Source organism: Nestor notabilis, unplaced genomic scaffold (genome assembly GCF_000696875.1).
Source record: "Nestor notabilis isolate BGI_N333 unplaced genomic scaffold, ASM69687v1 scaffold21697, whole genome shotgun sequence".
NCBI lineage: Eukaryota > Metazoa > Chordata > Aves > Psittaciformes > Psittacidae > Nestor > Nestor notabilis.
In genome coordinates this window covers 24,594-45,869 of record NW_009936306.1, presented here as the reverse complement: position 1 = coordinate 45,869, position 21,276 = coordinate 24,594, and the positions used below count along the sequence as shown (strand labels likewise).

General features: G+C 37.4%; 1 protein-coding gene across 1 annotated transcript in view; it reads left to right on the top strand.

The window, feature by feature from the left end:
* The window catches only part of RASA1 (RAS p21 protein activator (GTPase activating protein) 1), a gene marked incomplete at both ends in the record, with an annotated part of 46,034 nt that overhangs the window by 358 nt on the left and 24,400 nt on the right, over positions 1-21,276 (top strand). The window contains 5 exons of the mRNA XM_010018283.1: positions 13,226-13,375; positions 16,057-16,192; positions 17,073-17,143; positions 18,980-19,097; positions 20,055-20,086. Coding sequence (XP_010016585.1) covers positions 13,226-13,375; positions 16,057-16,192; positions 17,073-17,143; positions 18,980-19,097; positions 20,055-20,086 — 507 coding nt within the window. The remainder of the gene's footprint in view (positions 1-13,225; positions 13,376-16,056; positions 16,193-17,072; positions 17,144-18,979; positions 19,098-20,054; positions 20,087-21,276) is intronic.

Genomic DNA, 21,276 nt, shown 5'->3' with positions numbered 1-21,276 from the left:
GAGAAACAGGCGCTGCGGTGCAGCCGGGTTAGGGTTCTGCAAGTTTTCGTAGCAGGCTGCCAGGAAGAGTGAGCTATTCCGGTTGTGGTCTAACTACCTGTTGGGGAGACTTTTCCAACCTCCGGTAGCGCCCTGGTCTTTCTCAGAAAAGCCATAAATCTCTCTTTTTTTGAAATAAAAGCGAACAGAAGTGCTATCCGAGGCATTAAATAACTCATATACCGTGTCATCATCTTGTATTACATTGCTTTCTACTTTTTTTTAAAAAAAGTAATACTTGGCTTTTCCATTCGATATAGAAACATGCACACGTGCTTGGTCTTTTTGTTTTTTGTTTTTTTTTTCTTTTGCCCTGAATTCAGGCAGTCTCGAATCGTGGATTTAAAATTAATTAAAACGAATTCTGTGTTTTAAAGCATCAGCAGAAAGGCTATTTTTCATAAAAAATGTCTTAACTGCTTTGCTGCTCAACCAGTTTAAAATAAAGTTGGTTTTATGTAGGTTATGTTTGGAGAGAGGAGACAGTTGAAGAAAACATACCCCAAGACTGTAAACCTGCACATAAGTTTTACTATACTTACCCAATAGGTTAATCGGCTATTCCTGCAGTGCTGGTAATAGAAAGAATCCTGCAGAAGAGGCAGGCCAGTGTTGTGTTTATATTGTGTGAAATGTAAGGTCAGATAATGTTATGTGGGGTTAATGCAATTAGTAAATACTCTAAACGCTATCTTTGGATTTAAATAGAAGGTCTGTGGGTTCAAGTAAAGCGCTCGCGAGGCTTCTATTAGAACAGAAGATAGCCCTCGAGCAGGTGCCATATTCTGCTCAAAGTGAAATTGCTTGAAAGGCTTAAATTGTTTTCATCAGTATCTAGACGTATGTTGTTCCTGACATTACAGTGAGTATAGTTGAAAATTTTGTCTTTTGAGGTCCAGGGTGGCAGAATGTATTCAAGAAAGCGGTCACAAAGTTAATCTGAAAGCCCATCTGAATTTGGGTTATGTTTTTTTTCTTTTTACATTCTTTCACAGACAGATTTAAGTTCTGCACTGTTTCACATACTTCCAGGATTTCAGGAGCCATTGCTGTAATAAGGAGAACATTACATGTAACATTGCAGGACTTCTTTTATCTTAATCTCTCGAATTTTGACAGCTTTCCTAGTAATCCTTTATTCTTTTAATTTCTGGGCTTTTTGTGGAAGTTTGTAAACATTAAGGCCTTGTTTTGTGAAGACAATGTTTGAATTGTCTTAAACTTGTAGAATTCCCTAATGAGCTAGAAATAGGATTAGGCAGGTTTGACAAAGGATAAGGAGCGAAACAGGAGCACATAAAAGCAGTTACTTCTTCATTATTGTGTGCCAGGGTGACGAGATACAGCATTCTGCTTGGCTGGTTTTCTCTCTGGAAGATCACGCAGCTTCTTCTGTTATACCCAGCTGAGTTCCTCAGAGAATTGAGGCAAAAGCCAAAAAGCAAGCTTTTTGAAATGCTTTTGGGAAGTGGGGTAATTGTTTGTGAATGGTCACCTTGCTGCTAAATGATTGTTACCACATCTACAGTTCTTAGTGGATTTTGCAGTCAGAATATTGTCTTCTAAGTCATGTGCAAGCACAGTGGTGAACTTTAATAAGAGGATATTGGATTTCTGAGAGGGAGTGCATGCTAGGGGAAGACCACAGAGGCCCTGATTTTGTTTTGGTTGACAAGGCTACTTACCTTGTTCAGACAAAGGGGACATTGTCATTTTTGCAGGACCAAGGGCATAGCTCTATAGTTAAATGTTTTTCTCTTGAAGATTCTTTAATACAGAAACATCCAAGAAATAAAATATGCTTAGCAAAAACCCCCAGAAGTTTGTAACTCCGTATACTTAAGGTTTTTCTTTGTAATTTTATCTTTGTCATGTGATGTTTCTATAACAAAAATTGTTGTTGGCTGATTAAAATAATTAGAAGCCTTTTTCCGTTTCATTCATCCCTTAATTAATTTATACAGCATCAGGTTTTTACCATTCTCAGTGAAGTCATTTGAATTGGCCATATGTCGGTAGTAAATTGTATTCTTTCTGTCCTGCTGTTTTATTTTTGAAGTGCCCTTTCTTTGTAGTCATACCATCTGCTTCTACTGAGTTGAACTCTTGATTTATTACCAGAAACAAGATCAATATTATCTATCATCTTACATAAGGAAAAGTCCAATGTAAGTCTTTAAGAGCAGTAGTTGATACTGTGATTTAAACTTGGATTCAATTTCTCCAGTTGAATGAGATTACAAAACTGCTGTTCCATTTGTTTAAATACGACTGCCAGCTCCACCCTTTCCCACTTCCTTCTAATTCATTCAGTTTTTATAGAAAGTATGCAGGGTTGGCTTGATGGATAATTCCATGAATCTGTCAAATGGTTTTGTTTCTTTGTCTTAATTGCTGACAATATAATGTGTACATCAGAAAATTGAGAGTGCTTTTCAACTCCTGGCCTTGCTTTGTGATATAAAATTACTGCTGTATGTAAGAATGAAAAGGCATTATTTCTTTCATAACACTAACGACTCACTAGGCTTCTTTGCCTTCCCATGGACATGCATTCCAGGATTTATTGAGTGTTTGATTACTGACTCCAAACAAGAATACCTGGTAAAAGCTGCTGCTGGTGTTCATACTCCAGACGTAGATAAGTATAAAATACAGTGAAGTTTTGGCACAAACTTAGACACAACTTATCACTTTTTCATCTCCTAAATTGTTTTGTGAATTTAAAAAAGCAACGAAGACAAACCAAACAAAATGTGAGTTCCCAGTTTGCAAATGTTAGGCCATAAAGGTGTTACAAATGTTTTCTCTAAACATGAGTAAGCTTTTAAATACTATATAGTCGACATTCTGGCTTTCACAGTAACTGACCTGAAGAGATGGGAAGTGAAGCAGATGCAAGTTCTGCACTTCCCATCAGGATGCTGTAAATATAGTTTGCTCAGGGTAGTCAGGATGTGTTCATCTTTGCTAGCAAGCACCTAATACTATTAATTTCCTCTATTCTTTTCCACTTACCTAAGGAGAAGGGGAGTGTGCATTCTCTTAGTGTGGTTTGTTTTTTTTTTTTTTTAGTTTTCCAGCAGTGGGAGGAGATGATGTGTAACAGGTTCTCTTTGTTCACAAACTCAAAATCCCCAAGCAGGGTTGATATTTATCTTCTTTGATCCGGAGTGAAACTGACTGAAGGCTTGTCTGTTCAGTGCATGTGTGGGGTTTCATTTTTCTCGAGCACAGCAGCAGCGTATTGATGCTCTAGGTTAATGCTAGGTGGGAGGCACAGGATGCTAGGGGATAAAGTGGACAACTCTGTGTTTGTTTGATTGATTTTTTTTTCCTGTGTGCTTTCTACCCCATTTGCAGAGCTCACTGACAGCGGCTGAAATAGTGTAAATGCCTTTGGATTTAAAGAATGAATGCTGTTTAATTTGGTGGTAAATCAGCAGTATGTGGAATAGTTATTTATGTATTTGATGAAAAATCTTAGCTGACAAGTTTATTTTAGATGTTGGTGTGCATTCAGGTGGCAGAAGCAGTTCCAGTATATTACAGCAACACTGGCATGTTCACATGGTGTTTTGTGAGCAATGGTTATCAGTTTGAAATGGATATCAGTTTGAAATTGAAAGCTACCAACCATACAAAATGAAATAGGCTGTCTGGTTAAACTGTCTGGTTAAAACAAATCTTAGCCAGAGGAGATGTGTTTTTACAGCCCTTGGTGGCTGTTGAGGCAACACAATGGTGAGAAAAAGAGCTGAAGATAGAGAGATGGATAGAGAAACATTAAATGAGCATGGATTGCATTAAACTAGGACATTTTCCAAGCTGAATGTAGTGTGTAGTTCTAGTTTCTTCATTAGAGTCGAGGGTAGCAAGTCCAAGAGTTCTGTAGCTTGTTTATTCCAGTAACTCATGAGAAGGAGGGTTTTTTTCCTGAATAACGGCTAAAGGCCCTTATCCATACCAGCAAATGAATCTGTTGCATTGAAAACTGAGGGGAGATAATATTGGCATGTTCAATTAGGTACTGTATAAACAAAAAATACACTGTGATGTAACTTGATTTTAGTGTATGAGGTTTGTTTTCTCTTTAGCAGTTAATGTGGTTGGCAGGTCAACTTTTCTTTTTTAGATAATGAGGTTTTTTATTAATTCCTGTTCCTCATGGAAGGGAAATACCTTATTTTTTTAAAGCTGATGGTCAGCATACTGATTTAGCCACTTATAAAACAGACCTGAATATAAATCTTGTTTTAGGTCTGGCTGAATGTGTGGTATTAGAAGTGCTGTCTTAAATGAATGGTTAAAAGCAGCAGAGAGGAATCACACCTAGCCATATATAAGAAGTGAAGCAGTAAGTAGACTGAGTATGTTAGATACATATATAACTGAACATTGCAGATGAAGAAAACCAAAAGTGGAACAGCATTTGATGCCAGAAAAAGTTTGAGAATGATTTTTCAGTAGTTTAGTCGATATTTCAAGTTAACATCAGATGATGTCATTTTGTTTAAACAGTGAATAGAGTCTCTTGACCTGCACTTTATCTAGTTTTTACTTTGTGTTGGATATTGACTCACAGAACTTCACTGCGGGACTTGGGCACTTCATCTACTGGTCTGCCCTATTGAGAAGCATAATATTGTGCCATCTTTCTTTACCTTTTATTGTCTTAATGTTTTGTGGCTGCGGAGTGGGGGAGAACACAAATTTTACCATGGGCATGGGTCTCTTCAGTGTAGGACCCTATATGTTGGTTCAGCTGTAAATTCTTAGGACTTTTGTGGTAATTTTCCAGTTTCTCACAGGTCTTTGTTTCTCCTTTAGCAAAACAAACAAAAAAACCCAAACCTTGGTATTGTCTTACTGGTATTCACAGTAGGAGAGAGGAGAAGGCATCTCCATTAACATTATCTTTGTGCTTCATAGAAGTGTTGCAGTGAAATGATTGTGTCCCTCCAGTACCAGTAAAATATTATCCAGTGCTTGACAAGTTTCATATATTCGTACTATTTTATATAATTTTATATACAATATAAATAAAGGCTGCAGGCAGTCCTTAGTATTTTTTATTTTTACATAAAATATCTGCTCTATTGTGCTGAAGCAGAAAATCATTTCTGTTCTTACATGAGCCTGTTTTGTGTGGAAGGTGGTGATGAGTAGTCAGTGTGGATTTATGAGGAAGAAGTCATGCTTAACCAATATAACAGCCTTCTACAGTGAGGTCATTGGCTCGGAGAGAAAGAGAGAGAGTTTACCTCCACTTTAGTAAGGCTTTTGACACCATGTCCTGTAGACTGCTCATAGACCAGCTGGCAGTGTACGGGTTAGATAAAAGGACAATGAGGTGGATTGAAGTCAGTCCCGGTGGGTGGTGATCAGCAGCACAAAGTCCAGGTGGACACCCAGGGTGTACGCAGGGGCCAGCACTGTTTAACAGTTTGATGAAGGACCTGGATGCTGGGATAGAGCGCAGCCTTAGAAAGTGCACAGACAATGCAAAATTAGAGAAGTGGCTGAAACACGACGTGCGATTTGCTTTAAATGTCTATCTTTTCCTTCTAAGGTATGATTTTATTGCAGTTATTAATGTGTACAAATTAAAGTACAAAAACTGATGTTGCTGTATTAACTTGAAAGCTCCAGTCATATTTCAGGAATGGATTATCAAGGTCTTCAGGATACTTAGTTCTAATACTGGTACAGAACAGTTCTGGTAAGCTAGCAGTCTGATTATTGTGATGGTCAGGCCCTGAAACAGTAATTTTAATCTTAAAATTTCAGTCTTTTCACCTGCTTCTCAGTCCAACCTCATACCAAATCAGTTCTTGTTAGGATTTCCTTTTTTGTTAAATAGTAACGATTGTTCATCCTCAAGTCCCAATTGTTTGGGGGGGTTTTCTAAGTATACTCTTTTGTTTGGGTTGGAATATACTAGTTACAGAAACCATAAAACAGGCGAAGTTTGGAGGGACCTTGAAAGATGGTCTGGCCCAACCTTTGGTATGAAAGGGAACATAACTGGGATTATCTAGCACCCTGTCCAGCTGCATCTTGAAAACTTCTAGTGAGGTTTTCCTCCCTCCCTGGGGAGGTTGTTGCAGTAAGTGACTGTTCTCACTGTGAAACAAATTTTAACTACTGAAGTACTGCTGACCCGTGTTCACCTCGTGTCCACCAGGACTTCCAGGTTCCCCTCAGCAAGGCTGCTCCAATACCCACAGATCCCAGTCTGGACTGGGCCCTTTGGCTGTGTCATCCTAGGAGCAGGACCTTGCACTCAGCTGTGTTAAACTCCATACTGTTCTCGCCAGCCCGCCCTTTCAGCTGCCCAAGTCTCTGCAAGATGGTTCTGTCCACCTCACCACCCAGTTTGGTGTCATCAGCAAACTTGGTGAGGATGCCAGGGGTTGGAACTGGATGATCTGTATGGTCTCTTCCAACCCAAACCAGTCTGTGATTCCATGATTTTGTGCTGTCTAAGCATCGGTGGAGATTTTTTTTTTTTTGTTCTTTCTACTCTTTGGCAGTAAATATTAGAGAAATGTCCTTATTCTTCCAAAAGCAAATTTTTATCAAGCCTTTCTAGTAAGCTTCTTGTTCTGTATTCAAATCTAGAACAGGTTTGGGTTTTTTCTTTTTCTTGGTTGTACACACAATTATTTTTTGTCACGCTGTTGGATTTCTTGTATGGACTGTACTATCTAAGTTATATTCCCCTAATGTTGTTCCTTGTGTATTTTGGAAATATTGGACATCTGTTAATTCAGGCACCGTACCTATCCTTGATGTCCAGTGTATAACTGTCAGGGTTTCCTCATTATAGAAGCAGTTACCTATCCATCGGTGTGATGTGCCTCTCTAAAGAGGTGTTCTGGGTTGTGAGAGGAGGTGAGAGGTGGAGCACAGCACAAAGACCTGTGCTTGGTTAGAGGTGGTGAGTTGAAAGGAGGAGGAGGAGGAGGAAGGTGAAGGAGCCTCTGGTACATTTCATAAGGCTAACGGCAGACAAGATAATCATCTTAGAAATTCATTGATTGTTGCCACAGAGATCTACTGATTTGTGTAGCAGTATTAACATTGTTTCTGTAGTAGTTACTTTTAGTTCAAACAGAAAAAAACATATTTTTGACCTAAGGGCACAAGTAGGAAGCACTTAAAAATGGGAAGTTTCTTGCTAAAAACTTTAATGTGTTCCAGAATTTACTTCCTAAGCTGATCCTTCAGTAAGAAAAAGCAAGCTGTTTCAAGAGCTGTTTTTCCAGCCAGGTTAGCTCTGTTTCACCTGCTTATTTGTGGCTTTTACAAAAGTGAGATAGGCAATCATTCTTCTTGTCAATAAATATGTATCAGGTAGGATTGGAAGAAATCTTTTGGCTGTGTTGGATGTTATGCTGTTGTCTCACCTCTGTTTATTAAAGCCTACAGCATTGTTACAGCAGTTGAAACTGTTAGAAGCTTTCTTCATTAGTGAAGTTATTTAAGTGTATTCCTTTTTGACTGTATGCTTACCTTGTTCTTTCATCTTTGCATAATCTTTTTGCAAAGATATACCAAGGTTTTTGGTTGATCTCTTTTGTTCTAGCCCAGAGTTGATGTAAACTCTGCTGAAAATGTTTTAATGGCTTCTTTTGGAGGTGTGTGCAGATTGCATGGTTAACAGGCTGGATACCAAGGAGTGCCTGTGGTACTTAATTGCCTTGAAGTGTGGCATGGTTCAGTTTTCCACTTGCTGTTTCTAAGGGGTTTTGGAACAGGCAAACAAGAAGAGCAGAGTTATTCTTCATTAGGCTTGCATAGGTACATGAATCCTGTATTCAGTTTCGGGCCTCTCACTACAAGAGGGACATTGAGGTGCTGGAGTGGGCCCAGGAAGGGCAACAGAGCTGGTGAAGGGTCTGGAGCACAAGTGTGTTGAAGAACGGCTGAGGGACCTGGCAGGGTTTAGTCTGGAGAAGAGAAGGCTCAGGGGGGACCTTATCACTCTCTACAACTACCTGAAAGGAGGATGGAGCCAGGAGGTGGCCGGTCTCTTCTTCCAAGAAACAAGTGTTAGGACAAGAGGAAGCGACCTCTAGCTGCACCAGGGGAGGTTTAGGATAGGTTCCTGGGTATTAAGAGCAATTTCTTCCCCAAAAGGGTGTTCATGCATTGGAACGGGCTGCCCAGGGCAGTGGTGGAGTCACCGTCCCTGGAAGCGTTCATAAACTGTGTAGATGAGGTCCTCAGTGACATGGTTTAGTGGTGGCCTTGGCAGTGCTGGGGGAATGGTTGGGCTTGGTGGTCTTGGTTGGACTTGATGATCTTAAAAGTCTTTTTGTACTGAGCTGATACTATGATTCTATGCTGACATACCTTGCACCACCTCTTGGAAAAATGCATAGGGATGCAAAAGGGATAAAACCCCTGCCCTCCCTTTCCTAGAGCAGCATCTAACACTTGATTTCATGCGAACTGGACAAAGAACACTTACTTGGCTTCAAGTTAGTTTCAGCTCCTGTTTTTTTTACCTTAAAGCTGCATCCAGTGTAGTAGCTCATACGTATTTGCAGAGCTTTTTCTGGCAGGAAGTTTTTTGTGATGTGAAGAACTGCAAAGACTTGCCCCAGAATTGGTTACTACTGAGTAGTAACTAACAGGACAGAAGAAGGATGTGAATTTAATAAAGTCTGAGTGAAGCTTTCTTTAATTTAATCTCTACAAATAATATGCATAAAGGAGGTAGTGCAGCCGTATAAATCTGGCAAAGATGAAGGATGAAGTGTTAACAGGCAGAGTCTGGATAAAAATGGTAAAACTAAGAATGCATTTTAGGCTGAGAAACTGCAAAACTGAAATGAAACTTGAACAGTGAATAGGAGCATCAAGTCTTCAGATGGAAAACTTGAGGGAGGGTTGGTTGATGATAACAGACTAAGAAGAAACAAATAAGAATATGGGATATTTTGCTGTGGGTTGGTTTTTTGGTGTTTTTTTTTTTTGTTTTTTTTTTTTTTTTTACTTTGTCTTCAAGAAACCCTACTTGAGATTTCTGTGTGCCATTTGAAATAGAGGATTTTCCCATTTAAAGGTAATCATTTTTGCTGTCTTTTATAGAATCATATAGTAGTTTGGGTTAGAAAGGACCTTAAGATCATCCAGTTCCAACCCCCTGCCATGGGCAGGGACTCCTCACTCTAGACCATGTCACCCAGGGCTCTTTCCAGTCTGTCCTTGAACACTGCCAGGGATGGAGCATTTACCACTTATTTGGGCAATCTGTTTCAGTGCCTCACCGTCCTCACAGTAAAATGGTAACAGAGCTCACATTCTCAGGAGGTGGTAGCAAGAATTGGTACCGTGTGAAGGGTACTAAGGCAGTGACTGAATTGGTAGGAGGGAGTGCTGACCACGACTCCTGGAAGTTTTCCATTCCTCCTGTGGGTTTTATCGAAGCAGCAAGGCGTGTCTGAGCAGAGCTTTGAGTGAAGTGGATATGGCATTTGATGACTGTTTTTCCTGTGCACCGTAACCTTTTCTGGATGGAAATAGAGAGGTCTGTGCTGCAGCTATTGTCAACACCTACATTTGTACTATGTTGCTGAAAAACACTTCTACTGCCCTTCAGCACTTTCTCCTGCATTCCCTCCTCCTTTACCTACTGGATTCCTAAGTAACAATGGCAGCATACTGTGACAGCAGAATCTTTTAGTGGAACAACAGAGCTTCATAGTATTTGCTTTTCCCATGTGTGAAAAGGAAATATGTAAATAAAAGGATTTGGTTGAACAATGTGACATGCTTCCAAACATAATAGCAGCTGCCTCCTTCCAGATGGTATATTCACCATCTGCTACCTCTTTGCAAAGAGCCTGTGCCTTGCATGAACCTTGTGGGGCATCCATGTTGGGGGCCAAAAGTCCTGTTGCTGTACCATGACCTTGCTAAAGGGTTGCAGTGTAGTTACATTCCTGCCCACAGTAGAAAGTGCTGGTTGGTGTGACTGGGTGTCTAGTACCCAGCACCTTCCATGCATTGGAAGAAAATTAAGGAGCTCTTGTTTGCAGGCTGGAGGTAACAGCTCTAACTGCCATGCAGCTCATTTCATGAGGTTCATGGCTTGTGGCAGTAGCACGTTAAACTTGAAGCTGTCACAGTTACAAAATGAAGAGGGAAGACTAGTTTCTTGTGGTGTGTTTTTGCAGAAGCACTAAACTCTATCTTCATTGAGATACCTGATTGAGGAATAAAGCCAGAGGATCTGGGATTTATTTTATTTCAGAATTTATGATAGCCTGGTCCTATCCTTCTGAGTGTTCTGCACTCTTTATTTGCTGATGAAATTACAAGTAGGGCAGGTTCTGTAGTTTAGTTATTTCTGCTGTATTTCCTTTGGATAGCATTGAGTATTGATGTATCTTCCTTTAATGTTGATAATACAACTTAAGTGATAGTAACTTTTTTCACTACTATGAATTTGTGCTTAGTACGTTAGCCAGTATTCACAGGAAGATTGATCTATGGATGCATTTCAAAGCAATAAAATCTCACAACCTTTGAACAGAAGTATTAAAAAAAGCAAAAAATGATGCCAGTCCTTAATTGAGCACTTGGTTTCCTTAAATCAGATTAAGTACTGTAAAAGAGTCTTTACTGTTTGCTATCAAATTAGTTAGTGATATAAAGTTGCACAATGCTTCTTAATGTAATGTGGAAGACAGGTGAGGTGATAGCTGGATGAAATATAAGACGTGCTTTTCTAAAAAGTGAAGTCTTTCAACACCCTTAGGCTGTGACTTGCTTGAATAAAGTGGTTCTATCTAGTAATGAAATTCTGCTCTCTGGGGAAACGCAGGGTTTTTTCCTCTACAAGCGTTTTGCATACTCAAATGGTGTCTTAAAAGTTTGTACTTAAGGGTGTATCTGGTTTATTTAAAGATGTATTCTACCTTTAGAGGCTTCCTGAGGATATCACTTCCACTGTTGTCTGCTATCATTGCTCAATATTGATGGCTTCACTGCCGTTTGTATCTTCACATCAGTTGGTTGTTAAATTCAGTACTAATACTTATTTCTGTAGTGGTACAGAGTAATTTGGGCATTACATTAATGTGTGAAACCTGTAAAATACAGTATGTTTTCTGTCAGCTGTTGATATTTCAAATGTGCTCAGTGACACTGAATTTAGTTGCATTCAGCAGTTAACTAGGTATTTTTTATTTCAGAAAACAAACCTTTTCTGAAATCGAGGAGCAAATAATTTTTAACCCTGCTTCAGCTTTACCAGGCAGTAAATGTCTTCTGTTAGGCTTGATATAAAACGGTTGAGTGGGAGAGCATCCCATCTGTCTGTCTGTCTGTCTATCTATTTGTCCATCTACCTATTTATCTCCTGTTCACTGTTAGCGCAAGTGATCTGCAATCTGTGGGATATTCCAATATATAGTGTTGTCACTGGCAAGGAGGATGTCCTCTTTGTTCAAAGCTTCTGGTCTTAAAATTGGAGCACCCAAGTTTGTGCTATCTTTGTAAGAAATCCCTTACAGGAAATTTGAATGTTTTGTTTCGAGCAATCTGCCTGTTTTCTTGGTATATTTTTTATTAGTAATTTGCATTCTTAATAACAGTCCCACCTTCCCCATTTCGAAAGCGTGCCTTTGTCAGTGTAATGCAACACATCTCTCAATAGAGTTAAAATTATTTGTCTCAAATGTGTCATAAATAGGAGCAAAGAAGTGCTCAGTGAAACTATTGTTGGTTTAAAATAGGCTTTGTGGAATGTTGGCTTCAACAAATTTCATGATCAGGAAAGTTTCTGGAATGTTATGGGGCAGGATCTCACCAACTTCCCTGGGCACACAGCAGCTTCGAGTTGTGTGTTGTACAGACACAGTAATGCTTTTTCTGGTTTAACTTGTTTTGATCAGTATGAGTAGGAGAAGCAAAGGAGAGCCACACTAGCAAGCACAGAGCTTTGCTAGGGTAAACAGTATCTTTGCTAGTGCTGCTTTTGCTATTATGAATGACACTTACCGGTTTGGTCTACCTCATTTTCATTCTCATAAAAGCTCTCAGAGCTTTTGCTTTCATTTTGTAAATAAATAAATGTTTCTGGTCAGATTTTATCAACGGCCTGCCTCTTCAGTTTTTTGGAACTGTAATCTTGTGCAGTTTTTTGTATTCTTAGGTATTAGTTCAAAAGGCCATGTACATCTCTCTTCCAAAATGCATTTTTTTGTGACTCTTGCAAGACATATGTGAACTGTCAGAACTAAAAAGCAAATGGTGTGAAGTGGTAATGGATTTAAATTGTCAGTGGCTGATGTTTTCTTGAGTGTAGAAATTAAAGGTTGAATTAATCATGGTTAGTTGATGGATGCAGAGCCAATAAGTTACTACAGTATGTAGTTCTGGAACATGCTGTGGCTATGTGAGGGTGATGAGAGCAATGCTTGGCTTTATATCCGAATGGTGCTCACATTGAGGTTCTTTTGGTCTTTTTTCGTTTTTTTCATAAACCTAATACTTTATCTTTTGGAGTAGAATGAGTGTTCTGATAAAAGCTGTGTATATAAGCTGAGGTAAGGCAAATGAATGCTTAGGAAGGTAACAGCCTAATCTTTACTTCAGACTGAAGTGTTCCTTTATCATGTTTTGCAGTCTGTGGTTTGCCACACATCTGTACTTGCTTTTAATTGACATTGTGATTAGGAAGGACTGTTTTGGGCCTGGATGGTGGTTTGGTCACTCCAGTTTAGTACAGACTTTGCTACAGTAGCATCTGTGTAAGCCCAGAAACAGGTTGTTACAATTCATTTCTCAGTTTATGCTTTTGGAAAATTCAGCCTGTGTAGGCTTAAAATCCAAGTCTTCCAAGTCAGATCGCTCACCTCTGGTTCCCTTTATTTAAGATAAGCAAATTAGGGAGGAGAGAAAATCTGTTGGTATCTGAATTGAGAATCCACCTGTGGGGTGGTACATTGGCAGAAACAATGTTATTGGAAAAACTATGCTGTCTTAAAAATACTGTTCATTGGAAATATGTAAACTGTGAGGCTGAACATGTAAAGATGTGGTAACTTTGAAACAAAGCTTTACATTGGTTCTGACTGAAAGCTTTTGTTAGTTTCATAGGTCTATTCTGTGAGAATATACAAAAACCTGGAGTTTTAAGGACATCCATTGTTACTCTCTTTTTCAGGTGGTATCATGGAAAACTTGACAGAACAATTGCAGAAGAACGTCTTCGGCAAGCGGGAAAACCTGGAAGTTACCTTATTCGAGAGAGTGATCGGAGACCAGGTTCATTTGTGCTTTCATTCCTTAGTAAAACAAATGTCAATCATTTTAGGTGAGAATTAAATGTTTTCTTTTAAAATACTGTAATCTACTTTTGGGTTTAGAACACAATAAAGTACAAACAGGAAATAATAATTGTATTATAATTGAATATACTTAATTCTATCGTTGCATGGTACAGCTTTTTACTCCTGTTTAGTTGTTTCAAGATATGCTGTTTAAAAATTATAGGCTAAAGAATAAAAATGTGAGGAAACTCAACAACATCTGGCTATAGAAGTGTATTCACAGAGGTTGTGAATACACTTATAATAACTTGTACGTTTCATTAGTTAGTCAAGGAGGTTGTTTGGAGACTGTTCTGTAGTAGCCATTGTAGCTCACAAGACTTACTTAAGTGCTGGCACATGTGATTGCTTCCTTAATTTTGAGGGAAACCCCTGCCAGAAACCAAAGCCCTTAAAACCCAAGAAGGAATAAGGAGAATTATGTATTTATTCATCTGAAGGTTTGCTGGAAACAGCACTCAGTATGTGCTAAAATTAGTTCTTCTAAAGTCAAGTAGCTCTTTATCCGGTGTTCTAACTAGGATTATTTTATCATTTCAAACTGTACATTAGTAAGTTCATTTATTCTTAGTGAAAATGAGGTGCATTCCCAGAAGAGCTTTAAAGTTAGTCAGCAAATGGATGTGATGTTCATCTTTACAAAGCAGGAAGCAGATGTTTTTTCAGCAGTGAAAGAAATCTTTTTCAGTTGCCTTGAGAGCAACAAACAAATTGAAGGAATTTCTTCAACTTCTGAATGTGGGAATTACACAGAATACCGACATATGACCCACAGTGTTCATGGTTTACAAATGTAGGGAGTTTTTGGTTGCATCTGCTGTGTGAAGAAGTGTGGTTCAGAGGTCCTGATATACCACTGATATGAAAGGAATAATCCTCTTAAGTGCAAACAATACAGCACACAAATAGTACCTTGTTAGCATCTTGCCATCTGAGCTGTCAGTTTCAGCTTCTGAACCGTACTTACACTCCTTGGGGAACAGGTTACTATGTAGCTTTAGCAGAAAAGTAAACTGTGCTAATACTTGCTTTTTAGTGCTGTTTTAGAGTCCTGGATTAGTTTTAATAACTTCCATTGCTAAAAAATGTCCCTTGTATTTTGTTCCCTAAAATTCTTATTTTTCGCATGAAACTTTTATTAGATTTTTGTGCAGCTGAAATCCCAACATTTTAGATGGAAGTGTCTTAAACTCTTTTAACAGTTTTGATGCCTCTTGAAAGTTGCATACAGACATATATGCTCATGCAGCATATGATTGATTTACAGCATATGAACCTTCAAAACTAAATCTTTTTTTCACTGAAGTGTTACCTTTTCAGTGAGTCAGTGATAGAAAGGATTTTCAGTGAAGATAACTAACTTTCAATCTTTTCCTTCAGAATTTTTTGTGATTATGGAAGTCCTCCTGTATTTGCTAGCTTAGTGTTCTGAAGAAGGGTTTAATTTAAGATTGATGAGAAAATAATCTGAAACACTACATTTCATTTTGAACCTAATCTCTATTGAATAATTTAGCAGGAAATCTTACAGAAAATATCTCAAAAGGTGTAGCCTATGCCTTTAAAGTTACATTGTTTTCTGACTCCCCTTGCAGTGCTATATGCTTAAAAGCTTTAGATTTCATGTCTGAAGATTTATCTTGTAAACATCTTACATCACTGTTTGGAAAAAATAATTAAGTTCAAAGAACTGAGAAGGAAGATTTAAGTAGCGTAGTCATTTGGGATGAAGAATAAGTTTTTTGGTAATTTAATGTTTGGAGTTTCCCCTCCTCCTTTTGTTTTTGAGTTGTTCACAAGCATTGTGAAGAGAACACGAAGAAGAGTCAAATATGTTTATTTTTGGTAATGTATTTTGAAATATCCTTAAGATAGTGACTGTCTCTTCTGGAAACTGGTGGGACAATTAACATCAGCTTTTAGATTTTCTTTTTTTTTTTTTACTTTTTCCTAACACCAAAATTGGCTTAGTTTGGTAGTAATTTGTTTCTTAATTTCTTATGTTTTTGTAAGAATGGACTCCTGTCTGATGTCTGTCTTCTGGAAAAATTTAGGTCTGCTTGATACCATCAGTTTACATAATGTGATCATTTCTTTGGACTGTCTCATCAAAGATATTAAACTTGTTTCAGATTAAGTACTTCACTTTTACGAATGACTCTTAAGTGTTAACAGGAATGTTCTAAAAACCGTTAACTCTTTTACCTAAGTAAGTAATTCCTAGCTGCTTTCAGAATTTGTGTTGACTAGCAATGTGAACAGACTTGGTACTTCATGTTTTTGCTATGACAGTGCATTAACAAGTCTCTGTATTTTTAAGAGAAACACAACCCTTAAAGAATAAAATGAAGTGTTTTACAAGAATTCAGTGTTGTGTTAAACTACTGAAATGGTTTTGTAAGCTTTTTTCTTCCCCACTAGCAACTGGGTATAAGAGAAATTACAGTGTAATTTCTTAACTTGTAATATGCGTGCTAAACGAACTGTAAGAAAGTGACTGATTTTTGAAGTTGATTGTTTCGTGCACTGTATAATCATGTGCCATTACTTGCTGTTACAATATTATAATGCTTCGCAGAATTTATATACGCCTGTTCTGAAAGGTATATGCCTTGCAATGTAGTGAGATATTATCTTACGTCAAGCTGGTTTTTTTCATTAACAGGATTATTGCCATGTGTGGAGACTATTACATTGGTGGACGTCGTTTTGCTTCACTTTCCGACCTAATCGGTTATTACAGTCATGTGTCCTGTTTGCTGAAGGGCGAAAAGCTTTTATTTCCAGTAGCACCTCCAGAGGCAAGTACCAGAACTTCTATAGTAAGATTTCTAAGTGCCATTTACTTCTTTGTTAGTAACTTTTATCACCATTCACTTTTTTTTTTTTTTTTTTTGTTTCTTTTTAAAATCTCTATAGAAAGTTTACTGAAGTTCTGCATAGGCTCAGCATATGATGAATGTAGGAATGCATTCTTACTGGTACAAAGTAATGTTTAAAAACCTCCAAACTGCTATTTAATGAAAATGTGTAATGAGAGAGCTAGGTGCCAGGTGTTGCATTTATCTCCAAATGTAGTAATAGCTTTGGGAGTAAACAGAGGTAAACAAGAAAATGTGCAGTTCTTGGTTAGTAAAGAACACCATGTAATGGAACTTCTATTATTTTGAGATATTTTGTCTATGTAACAGGATTTTGAAGCACACATCCTGAAAGTAACTGGTTTCTGAAAATGGGGCTTCTTCCACATGCCCATCCTTGAAACAATAGAAGTAATTAAAGTAAAGCAAAATGCTGCATAATGCCCCCCTGCCAAACAGAATCTAAACAAACATGTTTCTGGATGTTAAACTTATGGAAATTTCCATTCTTTAAGTGGAAGAAAGTTTGAAAATATGCTTTTACGGGAATTATCATACTAGTAGTTTATTTGGAAGATGACAAGCATACATTATCTATCATGCTAGAAGATGAAACAAAATGACAACTTTTGTAGCTAACTGTATGAATTATACTTTTCTAGCTCTCAGGGATTTTGAGCTTTGAGTATTTAAAATGGGCAAGGGGGGTATAAGTGACAAAAGTGGTCTTTTGACTCAGAATAGTGTAACACTGGGAAGAAGGATTTTACACTAGAAAGAGGGAAAAGTATTACCTTTGCTGTCTTCTCTTAAACTGTAGCCTGTGGAGGATAGAAGGAGAGTTCGAGCAATTTTACCTTACACCAAAGTGCCAGAAACTGATGAAATAAGGTAAGTTTTAATGACAGTAGCAGTTGTGGAATTTTCAGGAGTATTTATTAATACTAATGATTTAAGTATGTGTTCATATACAAATTCTGTCCAGTTGCATCTTAAACTTAACACAGCTTAAAGGATGATAGTTTTTTCCTGTTGGAAATAGCAATTAACACTTTCAGGGCATTTGTTCCTATCAATTGTCAGGAAATTACATTAGGTTTATTGAATTAAAATTAGTAGTGTTCTAGTTTTGAAGTATGCTTTATAAAGCCCTACATTTTTTTCCAAAAGGGTAAATTTGTTTATGAAAGAATCATGTGCAGAAATGCCTCGTGTGACAATGTGAAATAAATGAGTGAGGCTTTCATTCATACTGCCACAGAACTAACAGCAAATAAATAGTTCAAGCCATACGATTTCTGACCACTAGAGAAGGTGGTCAGAGAACGTGAGCACTGACTACTCGTAAATGAAAAAACAGAATAATTAGTGCCTTCTTTGAAATAAGAAAAAAGGAGCAATGTTAAGAAGCTTTGCCTGGTTCAGTGTTCTAGTGTTCATTTTCTTACCTGTGCTTAGAAACTTGGTGACTGTTCTGTCTAAGTTCTCTTCTCTGTTCATAAAATGGAGCAAGAATGATTTTCCCTTCCCTTGCGTTCACATCCTTCCTTCCTTTTGGAGAAAATCTGTATTGAAAGAAAAAGTGATAATTTTAAGTATGTAATCTCCAACAATTCTAAGATCTGAAAAAATTACTGAATTGCAGGTTTATCTCTCATATTCTCACTCTTTCTGTTAATGAGACAGCCTTGGTTTGATTTAAAACATTGATTGAATTGGGAATGGGCTTGGTTTTGGCAATATTAGCCTAAGATATAGAGAAAGATATATGAGAGCTTTATATCCTTACTGGGATGGAAATTATTCCAAGGCTTACTGTCCAAGCCTATCTAAACTCTTTAAAGGATGCTGGGAGCATATTTGTCTTTGAGATTGATTTCCTAAGCAGATTAGAAGGTGGTAAGACAGGGAAAGGACTCTCAATTGCATATTGCAAGTAAGGCTTCCTGCTACGTGTAAGACAAAAAGATTGAGACCATTAAGTGCCTTATTGTACCTACCAACTTGAGAGAAAGAAGCATTTTATTACAGTGCTATCATGACAGAAATTGTAGAAAATTACAACTTCTCTCCCTTGTTTAGGATGCCGCTAAAATACAAAGTTCTGTGCTTGGGGTTTGAGATTCACATGGCTAAAACAGTTACAGTTCTGTTTGTGGCATAGCTGGGACATGTTAATGCTTCTTATTTGTGCTTTTCTTGTAGCTGATTGCATGGCTTCTTTGATAGCTGTTCTTTACGCTCTTTGTAGCACTATTCTTCATATGTGAGAACGTAAAGAGTATTATGTTCTGAGGTATTCCACAGACTTTTATTATAAGATACTAATTTTCATGAAAGGAGTATTATTTTCTTATAGACTATTAAGGGTATCTGGCTGTTTTGCTTGTGTTTGTTAATTGATCCCTCCTGATAAGAGAATGATATTACCATCTTTTAATATTGTTATTTTTGTTTCATGCATCCTCAGCACACTTTGAATTTGGTGGAACTGAAGTATGTATTAGATACTAAACATAAATCAAAAGTATAAACAACTCATACATAGTAACAGCTTAACTGTGAGGAAAAATACACATCATATGCTGGGGGGTATTAATTCATGCATTTTCACAAGCAGATTTTCTCAGATATTTTGTGGAAATTACAGTCAAGAATTCATTGTGTTCATTAAACTTTATACTATGATTGTATGTCTGATTTAAATCTTGCTGTAACCCTCTTCAGTTTCCTTAAAGGAGACATGTTTATTGTCCATAACGAATTGGAAGACGGCTGGATGTGGGTTACAAACCTACGGACAGATGAGCAAGGTCTTATTGTGGAAGACCTGGTAGAAGAAGTGGTAAGTAATTTTTATGTTTAAATTTCTTAAATGACTCAGATTTTTTGGTAAAATAATATTTAAATAAACGCAAACTAGTGACAGTTAATTACCAGTTTTTTAGTTACATACTTTTCTAAACCTAGTAATTGGATCTGCTTAAAATAGCGTAACAAACCTGTGAGCCTAATTCAGTATCAAAAAAGCCTATTCACGTGTTGTCCACGGAGAAGTACAAATGAATGATACAGTAAATTCACTAGGCAGTTTCCTAAGCTTGACTGTCCTGGTGAAGGATCTGCTACTCATTTAATTGCATTTCTTCATATTTGCCAGAATAATTTTGCATTGTGATAAGTATTTCTCTTTTTTTCTTAAGGATGAATTGTGGGTTAAAAATGTATTGATGAGTTAATTATACCTAGAAGGGCTTGTGTGGGTTTAGGAAGCTAACCAGATGACCTGCAGATAATTCAGTTGCTGTAGGGGAACAGGTGGTTTAATATACTTCAGAAGGAGAAAACAGCATTGGTTTGGAGTCAGTTATTTTTGATAATATTTTCCTGCACAGTACCTGTGTTTTGCAGTGTTAAAGCAGTGTTATGTGCAGTTAATAACAGATCTGTGTCAAGCTGTGAAAGGCTAAACTGACGTGGCAATACTAGGCTATTGAACTGTAGTCTGATATATCAGTGGTTTAGTTAACCTTAAGAAAGCTGAGATTTTAAAAAGTTACCACCTCTAAAGAAGGACGTGAAACATGACAAAACCAGTCCTCTGAAATAACACATTTTGGCTGAATTTCCACTTACTGAAGAGGAAAACTTCTTTTCATAGAACTGCAATAAGCCCTTTAGTTCAAAAATGTCTCAGGCTTCTTATGTTTTTTTTCTACATAAGGTCTTAACCTGTAAAGTTGGTTTTTTTTGACTCGGCTGTACTGTTGTCATGCACTTAATATGTTAATTTTCTCATTAGGGAAGAGAAGAAGATCCACATGAAGGCAAAATGTAAGGATTTTGGTTTTGTTATTAAAAGCAATCATAACTGTTTGTAAACTTCAGCTATGAAATTTCCCAACTTTTGGGAAGGTGAACCAAAGACATTTATTTTTTTTCATCTCAAGACTTTATTCTTTACTAACTGCTGAAGATGCACCAATAATTAACATTAAGAAGTCCTGTAATAGGTATGCCTATTGCTAATGTGTTTTGCAGTGTTAGTATTCTAGATAAGTCCCTGTATGATCACTTTCAGCCAAAATATGCTCAATGGAGTATTTGTTGAATATAGTGTTTGCCTTAGAGGTAAGCGTTACTGAGATTTGCAGAACTCCGAATGCTGGGGAGAGAGCAGAGTGCCACTGGAAAAATTATAATGGGATAGTTACAGCTAGTTTTTTAATATTGAATACAATTTTAAAAAAATGAATAAAGAAACTAATATTAATTTTTTTATATTGAATACAGTTTAGAATCAACAATGTATTTATTGATAATGTGTTGATAGATATTTTCAGTAGTAATTTTGAGTGGCAAAAGAAGGTTCAAAAAACTTCTAGTGGCTTTATTATTTCATCTGTCCTCCTATTTCCTTGCCGTATTTTCACCTGATGCTTTCTTCGTTGCCCAATTCGTGGTATCCAAGAGGCTGATGGCTGAAAGAGGCATTTCTCACTATCTTAATAGGAGAAAAAAGTTCACTGGTGTGTTTGTTGTTTGTGCACTGTTTGCTAGTGATCTGCTAGTCAATTTGGCAGTAGGGATGCTTACAAATGTAGGTGTTTTTATTTATTTGCAAATTAGTTTGTAACAGATGCTTGGAGCTTTGATACTGTCTGTCCACAGTTATTTGTGCCACTCAGAGGAATCTCATGGAGACCATAATTCTTTGAAGCATTCCAATAGCCAGAAGTTACCTTATAATGGTAGTATAGAAAGTGAAATTAGATCTAGAGCTCTTCTCTAATACATAAAAAGGCCATATTTTTAGCTTTCCTCTAAAGGACAGAACAACCTATTAAGTCAAGTTGTTATGTATAGTTGTGTCAGGCTGAAACTGACAGAGGCTGGTGAACCTTTCTGCTTAACCTTTGTAGGACACTGCTCTGATACAGGACTCTGGGAAGGTATAAGGTGTGAGATCAAACGGATTTGTATTTAACAGTCTAACAAATCTAGGTTCTGTTTCTACAGCTGCT